Below are 21,288 nucleotides of genomic sequence, written 5' to 3'. Positions count from 1 at the left end.
GTAATCACCAAAGCAGATAAGAAAAACACCACTGTGGTTCTCAACCAAAAGGACTACACAGGTAAGCTTAATGCTTTAGTATTAGACGGTACCACCTACCTCCCTATTGAATCCTACCATCTCTCAGATTAGAACTCTCCACAGACTCCTTAAGAAGGTTACTTCTTGGCATGTGGAAGTCACTAACAAACTAAAACCTTATAACTCTAGACCCCCCCCCCCCCAATTATATGGACTTCCAAAAATACATAAACAAAATGTGCCATTACTTCCCATAGTGGATGGCATTGATTTCCCCCACATACAAATTAGCCAAACATTTTGCCAAAGCGCTCTCACACTATACTGGCAACACACCATCACACATAAAAAAACTCAGCCCACTTCAAAAGCCAGTGTAGAAAACCTCTCGCTCCAACGACATAATGGTCAGTTTTGACGTCTCCTTCCTATTCACCAATGTCCCACTGAAGGAAATCCTAGACCTCATGCAAGCCAAGTTTCCTCCTGATATCTCAGCCCTATTTCAGTTCACAATGAACTCAGTCAGTAAAATTCTACAAACAGATAGAGGGGACATCCATGGGTTCACCACTTTCCCCACCCTTGACCAACTTCTTTATGGAGACCTTTGAAGAGAAAGCCACTATTCGACTTCATTACGTGGATGATGTGTTCGCTATTTGGCCACATGGCTCAGATACACTCCACTCCTTCCTAACACACTTAAACAACCAACACCCCAGAGTCCAGTTCACCTTAGAAAAAGAGGAAAACAACACCCTCCCCTTCCTAGACACTCTAATCACTCGCCAACCTGATGGATCTTTGGTTTTCTCTGTTTATAGAAAACCCACCCATACAAGCAGATACATTCACCAGCAATCCCCCCCCCCACTCACAACAATATGGGGTTATAAAAACACTATTCAACAGAGCAAAATTAATCTGCTCAGATCACGATGCCATAACTACTGAACTAAACCACACCCTCAACACTTTCTTAGCCAATGGCTACAATCCCCAAAAAATCAAAAAATACTAAAACCAGTAACGCCCCCCACACACACATAAACACAATAAAGATTACACTAAATCTATCACCATCCCCTACATCCGGGGCACATCTGAGAAAATAACCAATATCCTCAAAAAATATGACCTAACTTCGTGTTATAGACCATATAAAAAGTTGGCATCCCTTATCCGCTCTACCAAAGACCAACCACTCCCCTTAGACCTGCCTGGTGTATACCAGGTTCCTTGCAGCTGGTAACTGTCCAACTTTGGCCAAACAGGCAGGACAGTGAATATCAGGATTTCAGAACACAAAGACTACATCCGGTTTCACTAGTACAGCCACTCTGGGTTGGCAGACCATGCCTTAGATACCCGCCATAGAATTTCTTGGAAGAAAACTAAAATAATACACCGCAGCAAGTTCAAGTACGAAAAATTATTCATGGAATCATCAGCAGCTCTAAAAAAATGTTCCAAACCTCAACAAATTTGGGTGCATGAAACTACCCCAAATTTGGGAGGCCTACATTATGACAACTTCAGCCCAACAGCTAAGACAACCCAATTAGCCCGCTAGGGAGCACCATTAGGACTTTAGGAACAATTTTATTTTCTTGCCTTCTTCCTCATTTGCTTTTGTTAGTGCCTGCGTGCACATACCATGTTTGTATGTTCCTGAAGATGGCAAGTGATGTTGCCGAATTATCGAAGGTATTCATTAAAGTTTGCTTTAATTAATATCCGTTATATTATTATTATTATTATTTCAGCCGACTCCAGGAGTCCTTAGACTCATCGAGGGAGGCCCTAAACATCATGTCCACACAACTATGCGATTACATTCTCACAGTATCTATCATACCTTGCCTTGAACTCGTTCACCGTCATAGCACCCACAACAGACTCTGGCAGCTTATTCCACTCATTTACCACTCTAAAAGTAAAGAACCCAGCTCTAACACCCCTGCTAACCACACTCTTGCCCAGCTTCCATAGGTGTCCCCTAGTTCTCCCACCACCAGTCCTGATTTCAAAAATATCCTCTGAATTAATCCTACAGAATCCCTTTAGCAATTTGAATGTCTCAATCATATCTCCCCTTTTCCACCTATCAACTAGTTTCTGCAACCCACAAATCTTCAACCTGTTCTCATAAATTTCATTCCATAGACCTGCTTTCATCTTGGTCACTCGCCTCTGGATCCTCTCCACCTCCTCCCCATCAAGAAGGAACCGAGGTGACCAAATCTAGGCACAGTAGTCGAGATGAGGTCTTATCAAGGCTCGGTACAGAGGTACAATAACTTGCTTGTCTCTGCTCGTCAAGGTATTTTTCAACAACCAAGTGAGTTGATGAGCTGATTTAGCTACTTTTGCAATGTGCCCCCTAAACTTCATCTCCCTATCCACCAACACTCCCAAGTCCCTGGCCTCATCAATCTCTTGGAGTACAGTTCCACCAATGTGGTATACTGCTACTAATATTTTCACCCCAAAATGCATAACCTTACATTTTGTCACATTAAATTGACATCCATTCTCCTTAGCCCAGAACTCCAATCTATCTAAGTCATCCTGCAAGATTTTGACATCTTCTGCATTCACTATTGCCCTACCCAACTTTGCATCATCAGCGAACAAATGAATTGTTCCACTTAGATCCTTCCCTATATCGTTAATGAACAGATAAACAGCAGTGGTCCAAGAACAGAACCCTGCGGCACATCACTAGTCACAGGCCGTCTTTTGGACTCTACTCCTGAATAAACTACTCTTTGATATCTCTCCATCAACCAACCACCTATCCATCTCACCAACCCTATATCCATTCCCATATGTTGTAGTTTATGGATTAGTATTCCATGTGGTATCCTGTCATTGCCAGGTCCAGCAGTATCACTGTAAACCCATTTCCCTTATCCAGTTCAGCCATCACCTTGTTATAAAACTTGAGCAAGTTACTGAAGCATGATCTACCCTTCACAAAGCCATGCTGTCCCCTGTACAGTATCTCATTTTCATCAATCCATTCCTGTATTTTTCCCTTGACTATGCGTCATTAATTCCTTAAACTAATTACCAGTTATGTATGACCAACGTATAAGCCTTGCTACAAGAAAGACATCCAAAAAATTGACCAAATCCTAAGGAAACACAACCGTACAACCACTCACAAACAATATAAAAAATTGGCATCCCTTATCCACTCTATTAGCGATCAGCCACATTCCCTAGACCTTTCAGTTGTCTATGTTAGTTATGCAGAATATCATAGTAGGATATTCTGCAGTTGCAGAATATCCTACTATGGCCAGATTATCCTACTACATCTGGTTGTTCCATTACAGCCACTCTGGACTTGCTGACCATGCTTTCGACATCCACCACAGGATATACTGAAAGAAGGCCACTCTACTGCACAGCAGCAAATGCAAATATGAGAGGCTATTCCTTGAATCTGCCTCAGCTTTGGGGAACTGTTGAGACATCAACTAATTTGGGTGCATGAAACTGCCCCAAATTTGGGAAATACTCATCCCCAGTCTTCAGCCCAACAGCCAAGACCACCCAATTTAGCCCACTGGGAGGTGCCATTTAGGACTCTAGGCATGACTTTGATTGCCTTTCTTTGGCCTCATTTGTCCTGTGTTGGTGCCTGCATACACATATCATTATTTTGTGATTCCTGATGATGGCAGTGTAACATTGCCGAAACATAGGAAAGTATTAATTAAAGTTATTATAATTAATATTTCCTGAAAACTAACAGGTATGAATAGCCAACATATAACCCTTTCTACCAGAATTATTGTGTCAATAAAGCGTAATGTTTGTTAAGTTATCTGTCCATAGTGGTTTTAGTTTTTGGAGTGCTGCTGTTGCTTTTGCAATTTTTTGTACTAATGTCCTGCCTTGATCTTCCATCTTTATTAAATATATATTGCCTTGGTATTAAAACTGATCAACTTCTTCTATTGCTGTATTTTTGAGTAGGATGTTTTCAATTTCTACCACAGTACTTCCTTCTTGGTTAGAAGCACAGATATAATGATAGCTGAAGAATTATAAATAATGAATATATAAAAATATTCATTAAAATACGAATGTGAACACAGTAGTTGGATAGGATGATGTATCAGCCCATTTACTATGCGAATGTGCAAGAGATTGAATAACGTCATCATTGCATATGGAGTTGTTCAGTCTAAGTCTCAGTTCTGGCAGGATTCCAGGGAAATAGAAAAAGGATAAGATAGTTCAAATGTATAAAGGTGGCTCCAAGACAGAGGCAGCAAACTACACACCAATTAATATATTAGGAGTGGTTGTTTTTTATGTAAACCATTTGTTACCTACTGCTAAGTATGCTTCGAATGGAAGTAGTTAACATTAAAAATGGTGGCAGTAAAAAAGCGTACGCCAGCAATGCAGATGGTTTCAACTTGGTGATCAAGTTTTTCTGTGGACTTTTCACTTTGGATATGCTATGACAATTGTTACATGTATGCACCCAAAAATGTTAAAGATTTATGGAGTGTTAAGTTAAATAAGGAGGGCCATAATTGCCAATGACTTTATGCGTGGGTTATGCATGGAGAGTGGTGTGGAATTTGTGGATGTGTGGAATGAGTTCGATGGGCGAAAGGACTTATATAAGATGGATGGGTTACATTTGAATGGAGTTGGTGTACGGAGACTTGAAAGAGTGTTGATGAATGATGTGGAAGTGGATGTACAGACTCAGGGAAACTAGATTTATTAAGAGGGGGGGGAGTAGATATGCAGACTTTAGGGGGGGGCAGTTAAGTGTATGAATGAGTATATTATGCCCGGGTGAGTACGACGGGCAACAAATCAGAATGGGATAATTAGTATAAGGAATCAAAGTAGGGATGGGACAAATGGGCTTCTGCGATTCATGTACACTAATGCCAGGAGTATTAGGAACAAGAAGGAAGAGTTTTTGGCCATGGTTGGCACTTCCAGGCCACAGGTTGTCGGTATTAGTGAAACATGGCTGACAGAAGATGATAAAGCTAGTGGGATTGAATGCGATGGGTATAGCGTGTTCAGGAGTGACAGGGTGAATAAAAAGGGGGGAGGAGTGTTATTGATGATAACTGATGAGCTTCAGCCAAGGAGTATAGAAGTTGAACTGCAGGATGGGGAAAAAAGCACATTTGAGGCTGTTTGGTGTGAGATACAATCTAGCAGAACAAAATATACAATTGGGTGCTGCTATAGACCGGGTGATGGAGTGGATGGTGGGAATAGTATGCATAAGCAAATAGAAGAAATGAATGGAAGGAGGGTAATTATTATGGGTGATTTCAATTATGGTAATATTGACTGGAAAGAGGAGAGGGCACATGGGAGGAAGGAATTGGATTTTATGCAGTTATTAAGGGACAACTATCTACGGCAACATGTATTGGAAAATACCAGGGGGAAGAGAGTGCTGGACCTAGTAATTGCAACTGAGAATGTGGCTGTAACGAACATGACCTTGTTGCCACCAATTGGTGAGAGTGACCATAAGGTCATGACTTGGGAGGTGGCTAAAGGAGTCGAATTTACAATTAAGACAGGGTATATGTGGAATTACCGGGCTGGTAAGTATGACAAGCTTAGGTGTGTGCTTGGCTCAATGCCATGGCATGTAAAACTGCAAGGGCTGGATGTTGATGGTGCATGGGAGGTGGTCAAGAACTGTTTGCAGGAGGCAATGGTTGACTGTATACCAAGAGTCCGAATAATAAATCAGGTAGGGGTTAAATGGATGAATAACACTATTAAGCTTGAGCTGCAAAAAAAGAAACAATTGTGGAGGGAATTTAAGGAGAAGGGTGACCATCAGGTGCATGAACAGTATAAAGCTCAGGCCAGGATGGTAACAAGGGTGGTAAGAAAAGCAAAAGCAGATTACGAAAGGAAATTGGCCATGCAGGCTAAAGAGAATCCCAAACAGTTTTTTCAATATGTTGCAAGTAAAAGGAAAAATGCTCATGGTAGAATGATCTTAAAAAATGCTGAGGGTAGGGAGGTAACTGAATCAGTCGATGTTGTGGAATTACTGAGCGAGCACTTTGCAAGAGTATATCATCCAGGTGGTGGCTTTGCGGAAATGGAGGAACCAACAGCTTATACTGGAATTGTGATGAATGAGGTAGAGGTAACTAGTCTATTACAGAACCTCAATGTCAATACATCTGTGGGATTAAATGGTATACCAGCTCGTGTCGTACGTGAAGCGGCCAAAGAATTGTCAGTGCCCTTGACCATTATGTTTAATTTGGGCCTCAGGACTGGGTCAGTCCCAAGGGGGTGGAAAGAGGGGAAAATAGTTCCACTGCACAAAGGTGGTTCCAAGGCTGCTGTTGAAAATTACCGGCCAATCAGCATAACAGGAATCATTATCAAGGTCTTAGAGAAAATAGTCAAGAGGAAAATACAAGATTGGATAGAAGAAAATGGGATACTGTATCGGGGACAGCATGGTTTTGTGAAGGGTAGGTCATGCCTCAGTAACTTGCTCACGTATTATAACACAGTGACGGCTGAACTGGATAAGGGTAATGGGTTTACAGTGATTCTGCTGGACCTTGCTAAGGCCTTTGACAGGATACCACATGGAATTCTAATCAGTAAATTGCAGAATATGGGAATGGACATAGGGTTGGTGAGATGGATAGGAGGGTGGTTGACGGAGAGATATCAGAGAGTGGTTTACTCAGGAGTAGAGTCCACAAGACGGCCTGTGACTAGTGGTGTACCACAAGGATCTGTTCTTGGACCACTGCTGTTTAATTTGTTCATAAATGATATAGGAAAGGATCTGAGAGGAACAGTTCATTTGTTTGCGGATGATGCGAAGTTGGGTAGGGCAATAGTGAATGCAGATGACGTCAAAATTTTGCAGGATGATTTGGATAGATTGGAGGTCTGGGCTAGGGAGAATGGATGTCAATTTAATGTGGCAAAATGTAAGGTTATGCATTTTGGGGTGAAAAGATGGGAGGCAGTTTACTGCATTGGTGGAACCGTGCTCCAGGAAATTGATGAGGCACGAGATTTAGGAGTGTTGGTGGATAAGGAATTGAAATTTAGGGGACACATTGCAAAAGTGGCCAAATCAGCTCATCAAATCACTTGGTTGCTGAAGAATACGTTGACAAGCAGAGACAAGCAGGTTATTGTTCCTCTGTATCGAGCCTTGATAAGACCTCATCTCGACTACTGTGCTCAGATTTGGTCACCTAGGTTTCTTCTTGATGGGGAGGAGGTGGAGAGGATCCAGAGGCGAGTGACCAAGATGATAGCAGGTCTGTGGAATGAACCGTATGAGAACAGGTTGAGGATTTGTGGGTTGCAAAAATTGGTTGATAGGCGGAGGAGGGGAGATATGATTGAGACATTCAAATTACTGAAGGGTTTCTATAAAATTAATTCAGAAGATATTTTTGAGAACAGGGCTGGTTGTGGGAGGACTAGGGGACATCCATGGAAACTGAGCAAAAGTGTGGTTAGTAAAGGTGTTAGAGCTGGGTTCTTTACTTTTAGAGTAGTGAATGAGTGGAATGCGCTCCCTGAGTCTGTGGTGGATGCTGTGACAGTGAATGAGTTTAAGGCGAGGTATGATAGATACTGTATGAATGTCGAATAGTTGTGATGAAAATGATTTGGGGCCTCCCTCGATGAGTCTAATGACTCCCTGGAGTTGCCCGTAATAATAATAATAATAACAAAGACTGTATTACAGTGGTTGAGAAATGCAACAAAAAGTTAGGACATTCCAAAAATGAGACATTGTTACCAAGAATAATCATAAAATGGCTGAATTGTGTCAGGCAAAGAGTGTTCAGTTTGTGAATGGTATGAAGTAAATTTGAGGGAAAGTTAGGGTTTGAATAATAATGGTCTGGTGTTGAACATTTGAAGCACTTGTTGTTTACTTAAGAGTGCACAATGTTCGTACAAAATTAGTATCACTTAGAGTCAGACAGAGGTTGTGAAGCAGGTTTGGGAAGGACAGGAAAATGATGGATACAAAGGCAAGAAAGTTATTGCAGCAGGGTAGAGTGATGCAGAGAAAACATCATCAGGATTGGGGGAAATGGAGATGGTGATTGAAGAGAGAGAGAGGTGTGCTATAGCAGAGAGAGTACAGGGTATTGGTGTTGGTGGAATGGCCTCAAAGAGTAGGAATTGTGATGTGCTGGCAATTTCAGAACTTATTTGACCAAATAAGGAGTATTAGAAATAAATGGGCAGAGTTTGTAGCATTGATCGGGTCATTATGCCCAAAGATAATTGGTAGAAGTAAAGCATCTTTGCCTGAGATTAATATACTGTTAGGACTAGTAATCATAGGATATAGAATTTTCCAAAAAATGGGGAGAGGAAGAGAAGTACTGTTAGTGATAGCAAAATAAGCGAACCTTGACATGTAATGATAAGCATGTCATTTTGTTTCTTTACAAGGCCTGTGTGCATATTTGGTCTCCTGGGTTCCAACTGGATTTGTTTAGTGAGAGAATGAACATGCAAAATTAGGAAAATTAAAGCTCTTGGAGAGGTGGGAAAACGCAGCCTCCTCTGAAGTGAGAGAATGAGAAAGACCATAGAATTATGAATTCCATTTCTCTGGTCTCAAATATTTTAATAAGACACTCATTAAAAGAATCAAGGGTCCTTATGTGGCCAAAGAGAATATTCAAATCTGTGTATTTTAAAACCAGAAGTATCAGAAACAAGAGCGAGAAAATTTTTGTGTTAGTTAATTTGAATTAGCCAAAAATTATAGATGTGAGATGTGGTTGACAGAGGAAGATATTATCACAGGGACACAATGCAATGGATACAGTATTTTCAGGGTTGATAAGAGAGAACAGGAAGGGATATTGCTAATGATGGCAGAACAATTGCAACTAGCATAAATATTATTTAGGTAGGAAGGTAAAGTTTAGGTTGCATTGCATTTGAGCTATTTAGCATAAATAAAAGCCAGTATGACAATATATAGAGTTGGATATTGCCATGAGTTCAAAAGGATATGCATTAGTAAATTAGTTTAATGGGCACAGGGCAAGTAATCATTATGATTTACTTCATGTATGAAGATATAGATTCAAAGACAGAAATGGTATTAATGTAGGTACTGAGAGATATATCTAAAACAGTATGTATTGGTAAGTACCTACAGTTTGAAAGTATTGAATCTGATACTATCAGAGAAGTTAGTCATAACCAAAGTTAATCTCTGCCTGAGGAGAACAATCAAGCAGACTTAGCCTGAGAAGTTGCTAAGCATGTGGAATTTTCATTTATAAGAAGAATTATATGTGGAATTACAAAACTGGTGATTATTGAAAAAAGCACACTTTGCTCTTGGTTCTTTTTCTTCTGTTTCTCTCCCTCTCTCAAGATGCCATTATAATAGTGGCAAAATATTACTGACCTTAACACAGTTTCCTTTTGTTACTAACTGATATGTTGCTGTCTTTAAAATTTAGAAATATATCTGATTCACATATTGCATTAACATTCCAAATATAAGTCTTAATAATTTCCCATTTTCATTTGTTCCCTTCCTTTTTTTTCCATGGCTCTTGCATTGTTGTCTTTCCCAAGTTTTGCATTTATGTTTGCTAATACTATTATGATGCCTTTGGGAATAATTGAATTAACTTTTGGTGGCTCTTATGTCATGTTAGTTCATGCACAGACATGGTTCCCTTAAAGATTGCTATCTTACACAGATTGTTATTCATGCAAGATATTTGTGCTCTTTGAAACAGTATCATTGTTACTTATTTTGTGTGCTTTTCTTCATTTATGTTTCTGCAATACTCTGTTTCTCCACTGTTAAACTAGATTCTGTCCTTTTCAAATTAAATGTAATGTTTCTAGTTTGTATTTTCTGATTTGTTTTTCAGTGGGTGCAGCAAATTTCATATAATTTGTTTTCCTTTTTTGTTCATTATCTTGCTTTTTTCTGTTTCCAGTTCATGCTTTCTTGTTGTAATCTTTTACAAGAGAGTTATATTCTCTTCTGAATTTTGATAAAACTTTTACAGTGTTATTTCTGTAGTGTGAGTTTTTTACAAGGATGGGCTGCTAACATTGCTCAACCCCATTCTCTTCTAGTTATCAGGACATGGAATGAGTTAGCACTGTTTCTAAATTACTGATACTTCACTTTTTTTTTTTTTTTTTTTTGTTGAGCAGATTGTCCTTTTGAACAATTTTATAATTGAACACTGTTTTTGTATAGTGATATGAGCATGGACAGTAAAAGAGGAATCTTGTTCGAATTGGTAGGGAATTTTTTTAATCATATGCTAAATTAGGATGTTAGATCTTCTTTCAAGACCAAAATATTCATTTATTGAAAATTCAGAAATCCCATTAGAATTTAATGAAAAAATACAGCATATTTTTAATCTAATCATTTTGAGACAAAAACAAGTCATGTGTAGAAGCTATAAAGAACTACTTGAACCATACAAATTATTATATTTCATAATCACATTGTTCATTTCTTCTGCATTTAATTCTGACTTTATCAGTTTTTATGCATTCAGATTTGTCAGTAGTTTATTTTTTGTTAATTATCTGGTTTTGTTAAAACTGCTAATAACAGTATGACCTATTAGATTTCACTTTGGGATATGAACATTGTGTTTGAACATAAAAACATACATAAATTCACATGGAAAGAACACATACAAAAGAAGAGACATTGCATAGATTGTTATTGTTGATAGTCATCTTTTTAGAATGTTTCAAGATGCGAGAGCTTATTAGGGGATTTGAATGGAATTTGATCATCACCTAGTGTTGGTCAGAATAAAATGAGTATCCTGTTGGAAATAAAAATGTGTACTAAAGCTTGGAGACGAATCAAAGTTGAGCAACTCTGAGATGTAAACTGTAAACTCAAATATACAAATAATAATGGGGAATCATAAAATGATGGAGTTTAAAAAGAAGATCCAAACTTTAGAAACTGGGTGCTAAACTACAAAGGAAACATTGATAGACTTAGTAGGGAAGCATGTAGCAAAGCTGATCAAACCTTCTGGTGGGCCCAAGAAGTTAGATTCTAGTAGTAAGACTTATACGTTGGTTAGACATAACTGGTAATTAATTTACGGAATTGACAACGCATATAAAGTAAATTAATTAAAGATAACTTTAATGAATCACTTCTATATTTCGGCAATGTCACATTGCCATCTTCGGGAACATAAAGATATGGTATGTGCACTAAGGAACTAACAAAGCAAATGAGGAAGAAAATAAGAACTAATTTTGTTCCTAAAGTCCTAATGGTGCCCTCTTGCGGGCTAATTTGGTAGTCTTGGCAGTTGGGCTGAAGTTCTCAAAATGAAAGTCTCCCAAATTTGGGGCAGTTTCATGCACCAGCTTGAACTTCAGCCCAACTGCCAAGACTACCAAATTAGCCCGCAAGAGGGCACCATTAGGACTTTAGGAACAAAATTAGTTCTTATTTTCTTCCTCATTTGCTTTGTTAGTTCCTTAGTGCACATACCATATCTTTATGTTCCCGAAGATGGCAATGTGACATTGCCGAAATATAGAAGTGATTCATTAAAGTTATCTTTAATTTATTTACTTTATATGCGTTGTCAATTCCGTAAATTAATTACCAGTCAAGAAGTTAGAGGCAGTCCACACGCATGCACTCACTCATCCTTCTTGAGACTTCCTGGCTAGTAGTTTAAATGCTTTAAAAAATACACTTAAATTAAAATGTGAGAAATCTATGTATAAAAGAATCAAAAGTCAGCCATGTGAAGACTGTGGGGAAGAATATCATGTCTGAACATGAACTCTTGTCTGAATCCTATTCAGACAAGAGTTCATATAGAAAAGTCATCAGAAACCTGAAATATGAAAAGGCAGTTGGAGTAGATGATATCAGACCTGAAATGCTAGCAAAATGTTTTAAAATTTTGTTTAAATTTTAAATTAAAGCCAGTTGGCTACTGGCTTTAATTTATAAAGAGAAAAATAAAACTGAACAATGAGAATTATAGAAGAATTTTCTTACTGAGTGTTCCAGGAAAGATTGATATGAGTAGTATATTAAGAAGAGTTGAAAATTAGCAAAAGAATAACCTGTATTTAAGTTACCCAGGAGCTGAAAAGACCAGATTTTTTACCTCACAACAAATTCTTGAAAAGTCATGGGAATATAATAAAGATACTTACACTCATGTTCATAGAAACCACGTCATCTGCTGTATCCATGTTTTTATGGTAATTATATTTGAATGCCTATTTGAAAAGGGATAATAGCAATAATTGTCCCAAATCATGAAGAAGATAATATAACATTTTTATTTATGATTAATATTTGACTCTTTTTAGTACAAGCTATGACATAATTAGGAAATGACAACAAACTTGACATAACCCTACTTTTTCTATTTGATCTGAGACTCGCATAACGCGATTTATATAACACGGCATTTCTGTGGAACCTAACATGTGCTTTATACGAGGTTACCTGTATAGTACTTATACTAAATTAAACCACCAGTTTAATTTAGTATAAGTAGTATATTTAATGTCCGCACGGTTAGCCTAGTGTCTATGCACTTCGCAACCATATGCCTGGGGAAGGAGTGTCCTAGGTTCGATTCCCGTTGGTGACGTGAGGAGCTGAAGGATCTTCCTCAGCCATAGCCAAGTTAGCCAGTCTTGGGCGTGGACAGCAGGGTTTTATCTCCAGTTTATTCTGGGGTTTTTCATCCCGCAAAGCACGCAAACTGGCCTTGAGAACTCAACACTCATAAGGCTGACCACCTTATCCTATAAACGGAGTGAGGTCCGATGATCAATGGACCCTCGACACCGCAAGGTAAAAGAGGGTATAAGGAAGATGAGATGAGATGATGAACAAACTTGACAAATTTGCAAACATTTCAAAATGGAGTAGACAGTGATATTTTCACTGGAAAAACAAATACTGATATCAGAATTTCCAACTACACGGTTTTACTAATATTCAAAGCTAAAAATTCACTTTTTGCTGTTTAGTACTTTGTGGGTCCTCCTCTTACCTTTTTACAGCTTGGCATTGGTGAGGCATTGACAAAATCAATTTGCTGATGAATGCAATAGGGTAAAAATCATTATTTCATATCCTTATAATGGCTTCTTGGAGCTCCTGAAGTGTTTCTGGCTTCTTCTTGTGTATTTCAGTCTTCATTTGGTATCACAACTTCTCAATGAGGTTGAGATCTGTACCGTTTCCTGGCTGAATCGAGTAGGTAGGTAGTTGCTGAATTGAGTCTTCATGGAACCACTCATTAACCTACAACAAAAATTAAAGCTTTTTTTAAGTACTAAATTCAATTCATATTGTACATTTTAGGGTTATAATAGCATTACTTACACTTTTTGCCCTATGACAAGGAGCGGCATCATCCTGAAAGATGCAGTTAATCGTTACAGTAAAGTGGTCTCTAATAGTAGACAGCAATTCTTCTTCTAAAATTTTCTGGTACACGTGCAAGCGACCAAAACCATGATATGACATGCAGCCCCAGATCCGATTAGCTGAGCATTTGATTGTATACCAGACAGTAAGAGTTGAATTTTTTCCCTGATCATCTTTGAACGGTATGTCTGCTGTCAGACAGACACTTCAAATTTAAAAAAAATTTTAAGAAACTTTTCTTGTCATAAAAAAAATGACTCTTTTCCACTGATCTCCATTTGGCATGCTCTTTGCACCAATATATCTGAGACAGCCAACTTTTTTTTGGTTAACAAGGGTTTCTCTTTAGAGCATCTGTTTATCAGTCCCTGTCAAATGAGTCTTCTCCTGACAGTTACAGAGTTTGCCACAACTCCCATTTGTTCTTCCCAGTCCTGTTTCAATTCTCCAGATGATGCATGGTCATTTTTGAGGTAGAGCTGCTTTAGAACTCGATGTTGACATGGTGTAGACAGTGGCTTTCTTCTCTGTCTCCTTCCTTTCAGCAGATCCAGTTTCCTTCACTTTTGACAGCAGCCACACCATAGTAGATTGACTACAGGACACCCTTTTAGCCATTTCACAATTTCTATTCAAATCTTGAATCACTTTTTCTGTAAGATATTAACTGCATGTAACTAGCCATAGTGATATCAGCACACAAATGCGCAAACTAGCTCTTGCTATCTATTTATAGCATAAAAAATTCTGATGCAATAGCAGCAACTATTACATTATACAGAAACCCATGGGAATGATGTAATACAATAAAATATCTAAAGATAAACTAATGAAAATGACCATTTAACTACTAAAAAATTATATTCATGTAAGGTGGTGTGGTTTCTATGAACATGAGTGTATTTAAGCTGCGCTGATTTCTAAAAAAAAAAAAAAAAGCAAGTGATGAATGGGTGGATAAGGTTAAGTGGTGGAGATGGAGAGTTGTAGAATAGATGCCCTCCCTCGATGAGTCCTTGACTCCTTGGAGGTGTCAAATAATAATAATAATATATCAGTGGAACATTATGGACATTGATTAATATAAGTTGCAAATTGGCAGTTAGAATTGAAGAATGTATATGAAGATAGTTCAATCTTAAATCATGTGTCAGGCATGATTTTAACTATTTTTCACATTCTTTGCTATTATTTATAATGTTTATTTATAGACCACGTCATACAGATATTCAAATATCTATATGATTTGAATATGTTGATATTCAAATGAGAGAGAGATCTCCTATAAGCTGTTAAAATGTTTAGCTATATTAAATAATTGCTGTGAGAAATTTGGTATTAAAATCAGAAATAAATGTATTCAAGAAGAGATATGACAGATATTGTTTTGCTAGTTTGGGTCTCCTATGATGAGTCTACTGACTCCATGGAGATACCTGTAATAATAATAAAATAAAAAGTCTAAAAGTGTGAAAATAGAAAACATCAAATGAATTCTCAGTAGTTAATCTATAAGATATTGCATGGTTTTTAGTGAAGATATCAAATTGATAATAAGGTTATGGTGCGAAGCCAATTGAATAAATTTATAGGAAATAGAGCATTCAACTCATACAGTACAAAACAATGTTTGAGTGAATTTTAACTTATGAATTTGCAAGTTTCTGAGCAGAACTTAGGAGGTAGTGAACAGCAGAATATCAATGTCTGAATCATAATAAAAATGAAGATACAGAAAAGATTTTGACATTGCTAATGTTAACAATATGGTCACTTAAATATAGAATAATACCTGAAAACAATCTGGTTGGCATGAAAAAGGTCTCATCAAGAAGACCAAATATTGGTGTTTACAGTTAGGAGTGTTTCCAAAGATTGAAATATACTTTTTGGATGAAATCTGAGACCTGACAATAGCACACTTGTTGGAAGAAAATTGTTTATAGGAATTTTACTCTTGAGAGACACTTGTGACATTATGATCAGGAATTATAGACACGTTAACACAAGAATATTTTAATATATTAAAATATTCTTGTTTATAGGAAACCAGCCATAAAATATTGTGGACTATCTTATCTAAAGTATATCTCAAGGCACTGCATAGAAAATGTTTTTTTGTTCTTAGTCCCAGAGGATGTTGACAATACTTGATTAAATTCATAATGTAAAAAGATTTTTATAATGTTTGATTCAATTTGCTTTTATACTAGTTATAATAAAATAAAATGATATTCTTGCATTATAAAAATATTACCTTGGTAATACATTGTAGGTTGAAGTTTGTAAACGGGTTTTAAATATATATCGATATATGGTGATGAATATACACATGGAAAGGAAAACATGGTAAGTATGTTATTTTGGCTGATTAATAAAATATTGTTCTAATAATACTTTATTTTGGAAAGCAGTTTGTACCATTGTATTTTTTATAGTTCAGGTTCTCTTCATTTTTTTAAATCTAAGCATATTGAACAGGTTAATGCAATTCTTATTTCAAGTTTTTGTTATAACTGACTATGGCATTTATAGCAAATAATCAATGTAGCCAGCACTGCTATAATGAACTTATCTGCAAAAAAGTATTGAAATATCCAAACCAGAGTCCAATAGTAAGAACACTGTTTTAACATTACTAATGTGAACAGTAAAAAAAAAAAACAAAAAAAAAAAACATTAGTTCCCTGTTAAGCAGACTGATTTACTTGTGGTTGATGCCACAGTCCATTATCAGAATTACATGTGTATTTTTAACTTAATCTGTTGAGCACAATATGGAATGTCTAAAGTCAGAATTACAAAGGCAATTAATATAAAATGAGGCCTGTCTTAAATGTGAGTGTATCCTTCCTAACATTTTAAGAGAATGGCTACTCAAAATTTACAATTTGGAATATCATTCTATTCATGTAATGATATGACAGAATGATATAGAATTTTTGTGAAGGTTTAAATTCCATCATGATCGGATTCCTGACATGTACAGTATCCTAGGGGATTATGTAGATACTATAGTAGTATTACACAAAGAGTGTACATTGTTACTAATTTCTCATTGATTTTTTTTTTCCATAATCTCATCTTTCAGAACACCAGTATTGTCAGATTTTTATTTCAGCCTTTTATCACTTCTAACTGCATCATTCTAGTTAGATCTTCTGACTTTTCCTAGCATCTAAAAACCTGCTGTTTTGCTAATCTTTCTCTTTCCAATTTGTTTAAGTGACAATACCGTTGCTCACACATACCTGAATGCTAACAGCATCTAGTTTCGTCTTAATGCCTTACTTTTTAATGTGATTCTGTCATTATATATCTTTTTCTCCCTCCTCTAATATTTTGCAGAACTCTAAAATCTGTGTTTTCTAGGTCTGATCAACTGCTTTATTTCTAAACGAGCTTTCAGATCGATAAGTTAAAATTGATTTGAACGCTATCTTTCTTGTGCACAGATACTATACTGCTATAATAAATTTAGTTTAATCCTTAATCCAAGTGCAAACAAACAAACTTTGCGCCTGAAGGACTGAGGCAACTCGTGGTAAAAATGGACCAAGCTCTCATCACTACTTGTCTTAGTATCTCCCTTAATGCAAATCCAGACCCAGAGGTGATACCAAGGTTGAAGCAATGCAGAAGTCATACTGGCTCCCACTGAAGAAATCTCAATAGAGGTCGAAATGGTCTGGTTAGTGACCCTTCCCATAATGCATAGCATTATACATGTCTGCAAAGAGATGTGCTTTGCATTATGGGATACTAAGGAAAGTGATGAGAACTCAGTCCACCTTTGCCATGAATTACTCCAGTCCTGAAGATACTTCAGGTGCAAACTTTGTTTGCTTATACTTGGATAAAGGATTAAACAAAATATATACAGGTAACCCTCGTATAATGCGGTACTTATATGCTAACCCTTGTTCAACATGGTACTTATACAAACCAGTTTCGATAAAAACACTATCTACAAATTTTATTTTCATTAAATTTCCGTCTGTGCATATCGCTCATGTAGTTATAAGTAGCAAATTTATATTAGGGGAAATACCCTTTAGCATGCATGTACTTCAGTTGTTTACCGTATAAAATGTTTATTGTTCAAAACATTGGTTGAAAACGAAATTAGTGAATTAATTGATGGAGAAATAGATTTAAATTAGGAGGAACCGGTACAATTAATACATAACATCGAAGCAAATGGCGGGGAAAGTTCTGCCGGAGATTCTGATTGTGATGAATCTGTTAAAGAATTAGGAGAAGGATAGGACTTGGCAAGAAATTGAAAGTTTATTTTTCACTTGGTTAGAGTATAATAAATTTAGTTTAATCCTTTATCCAAGTGTGAGCAAACAAAGTTTGCACCTGAAAGTATCTTCAGGACTAGGGCAAGGTGATACAACACCAGGGCAACTCGTTGCAAAGGTGTAGCAAGCTACCAACACTCCTGTCTCAGTATCTCCTTTAATGCAAAACACATCTCCTTGCGGATATGTCTCATGTTATGCATTAAGGGAAGGGCCACTACCCAGACTAGTTTCGACCTTTATTGAGGTCTCTTCAGTGGGAGCCAGGCCCAAGCTGAGATACTAGGCAGAAACATTCGTAGGTCATCTCTACCTATAGGAGTTGCCAAATGGTGTGCCACCCTTTTTTAATAAATTACTCTGGATTTAGAGAAAGATGTTGAAAGTTTAGTAATTTATTAAAAAAGGGTGGCACACCATTTGGCAACTCCTATAGGTAGAGATGACCTACGAATATTTCTGCCTAGTATCTCAGCTTGGGCCTGGCTCCCACTGAAGAGACCTCAATAAAGGTCGAAACTAGTCTGGGTAGTGGCCCTTCCCTTAATGCATAACATGAGACATATCCGCAAGGAGATGTGTTTTGCATTAAAGGAGATACTGAGACAGGAGTGTTGGTAGCTTGCTACACCTTTGCAACGAGTTGTCCTGGTGTTGTATCACCTTGCCCTAGTCCTGAAGATACTTTCAAGTGCAAACTTTGTTTGCTCACACTTGGATAAAGGATTAAACTAAATTTATTATACTTGGCAAGAAAGTTAGGAAATTATTTTACGGAAATGATTCCTCAACGGAGTACTCCGGAAAATTCACAAGACATTTGGATATTTGTTTAGCTCCATATTATGAACTTAATAAAAAATTGCAGCATAGTGGTAAGATGTCTTGTTACTGACTTCTTGATAACTAAACCAGCCGAAGTATGCAATGAGAAATCTCCAAGAGATTTCAGGTGATGATGACGTCTGGCCACTCATAAATAAAGAACATCTACGAAATGTTCATTTTGAAAACAGTGATGATGATTAAAATATGCACTTCATTTTATTTTGCCTAAAATATTTATGCATTATGTGTAATGAAGTTTACATACAATTTTTAATTTTATAAGTTTAAACTATGTATTTGTTTCATAGTTTATATGTTTTCTTACCTTACATGAACTACCTGAAATAAATAACAATATATATTTGTTGGATATGTCATTGGATATATAATTTAAAAAAAAAAACGATTTCGGAACATAACCCTACTTTTTCTATGTGATCTGAGTCTTGCATAACACAATTTACATAACGTGGCATTTCTGTGGAACCTAACATCGGCGTTATACGAAAGTTACCTGTAATTTATAGTCTAACCAAGCGAAAAAAACTTCCAACATGAGTTTAATTTATTATTTTGTTTCTTTCTATGTTTAATTTCTATCTTTGTTAAAAATTGTAACTAAATAGCAAAATCTTGTGCTCTAGGATTCTCATTAAGAATAACTCTCTCCATGTGAGGTGCCCATTCATGATTGAGTGGAGACCTCCCAGTTATGCTACTGATCCTTTTTGTTCTATTCTTTTACTGTGCTTTTCTTCCCATATTTTTCACTCTACTTCTCCCCATTCTTTTTAAATTGTCTTCCAGACCACCATCACTAGGATACCATCCCTTGCCACTGCGTTTGCCATGCAGAATGACCTGTTGACATCTGGAAAAGGGAAATCCTTTTAGTCCTACACTACTTTGACCTCTGCTTTGGCAAGATAGGTGGTCCAGAATGCCCAGCCAGGATTATTCAGCTAGTGTGCTTGCCTGCAAGAGTGTCAGCAGTGTTGCAGTAGTCCAGGAATTGGGCACAAGACTTGCTGTAGTGCCAGTATAGCATCTGGAGTAGCCCTGTTATACCATTACCACGCCCCAAGTGCAGTCATTGCTAGCTGGAGAGTGGGCATCCATGTGTGGCTCTGTTTGGTGGGTGGGGAGCTCTGCTACTGAATCAAACTCCACCTGAGAATGAATGATTTTTCATCCTCTTGTTTATCAGAGGTCCTCAATAAGCTCCAGCCATGTCAAGAAACCATAGAACATCATCTGAAAACAACAAAATGAAGAAACAAAATAATCAGAGGTAGCTATTAATAGCCATACCAATCTTTTTAATACTGCACTCGACTGAAAAATGTCCACTTAGGAAGACATCCTTCTTCCTCATCTAGAAGCATTGATAAGATCCCCAAAATCAGAGAAGATTGTTTATATCTATGAACAATGACAGATCCTTATATCTATTGGTAGTCATGGTGATGTTTATTTTATGTAATTCTTCCAACAGAAGTCTGCATGATCATCAATATATTGATGAGTTTCTTGGAGCATTGTTGGTGAATAGGGAGACTACATCAAAAGAAATTTTTGTTGTCCAGCAAACATAGATCTTTAAATTTACCTTTGAAGTTGGTGTATATTTTTTATGTAAGAGAATCAGAAGAACAGATGGAGCAAGTTTGGCTTATAAGAGTTTTGATAATGCCTGTTTCATGTGATGGATGATGTCATGAGGATGGATGTAACTGCCAGTAAGGGGTTTTTGGTAAACAAAAATTTAATACTGCCCGTAGAAGTCAGATTGTATACAAAAAGGGATACCCTTTTAGATTTATGTTCAGTAGTGAACTTGATACAGGAGTACTTCAAATTTATTTAATCCAGAAATTGTAGTAATTCTGTCCCTGAGTATAACTAAAATTCAAAGATATATGCGAAGCAAATGCAAATATGAGCTTGAGGAAAAATGGTACTGAAAGGTTGACTTTCCTTATTTTCCATAAAATAATTAGCCAAAGCTGGTAAGATAAATCTGCATATATCTGTTCCTCAGTCTGCTTGAAAACTTAATTTGCCACTTAAAATGGTCTGCATGATCATCAATATATTGATGGGTTTCTTGGAGCATTGTTGGCGAATAGGGAGACTACATCAAAAGAAATTTTTGTTGTCCAGCAAACATAGATTTTTAAATTTATCTTTGAAGTTGGTGCATTTTTTTAATGTAAGAGCTAGTGTGGCCAGTTAGATTTTGAAGACTAGAAAGATATTTAACAAGACAGTACATTCGAGAGTTAGTACAATTAACGAACCTTAGGAAGACCATAAATATGTAAGAATGAGCATGATGAATCCACAGTTTTTCAGTAGTGGATGTATCCAAAGAATATACCTAGTTCAATAATTTTTTTTTTTACTTGCAGTTATTTCTCTGCTGATTACACTACAAGTTGTCATGTTGGTTCATGAGTAAAATATTGAGTTTATGATTATACTGTGTAGTATCATCAGAACAGTTGCATTACCTTCTGATTCCCTTCTGCTAGAAGAATTAAATAAAAATCACTAAGACTACTAATAATATAACTGGACTGCCATCCAGAAAATTACCAGCAGATATCAGCACTAAACCAGATTACGTTCTGATATATAAAGAGTTCCAAACTCTAACTC

The 21,288-nt window shown here is 36.9% G+C and overlaps 1 protein-coding gene across 6 annotated transcripts in view; it reads left to right on the top strand.

The window, feature by feature from the left end:
• Positions 1-21,288, top strand: part of LOC150102202 (ral GTPase-activating protein subunit alpha-1) — an 800,562-nt gene that overhangs the window by 213,714 nt on the left and 565,560 nt on the right. For all 6 annotated transcript variants that reach the window (XM_090398990.1, XM_090398987.1, XM_090398991.1 and 3 more), the window contains one exon: positions 15,768-15,841. In XM_090398990.1, coding sequence (XP_090255116.1) covers positions 15,768-15,841 — 74 coding nt within the window. The remainder of the gene's footprint in view (positions 1-15,767; positions 15,842-21,288) is intronic.

This window comes from Typopeltis vanoorti, chromosome 10 (assembly GCF_054136105.1).
Source record: "Typopeltis vanoorti isolate ZY-2024b chromosome 10, IOZ_Tvanoo_1.0, whole genome shotgun sequence".
In the NCBI taxonomy this organism is placed as follows: domain Eukaryota; kingdom Metazoa; phylum Arthropoda; class Arachnida; order Uropygi; family Thelyphonidae; genus Typopeltis; species Typopeltis vanoorti.
This window is presented reverse-complemented; position numbering and strand designations above follow the sequence as displayed.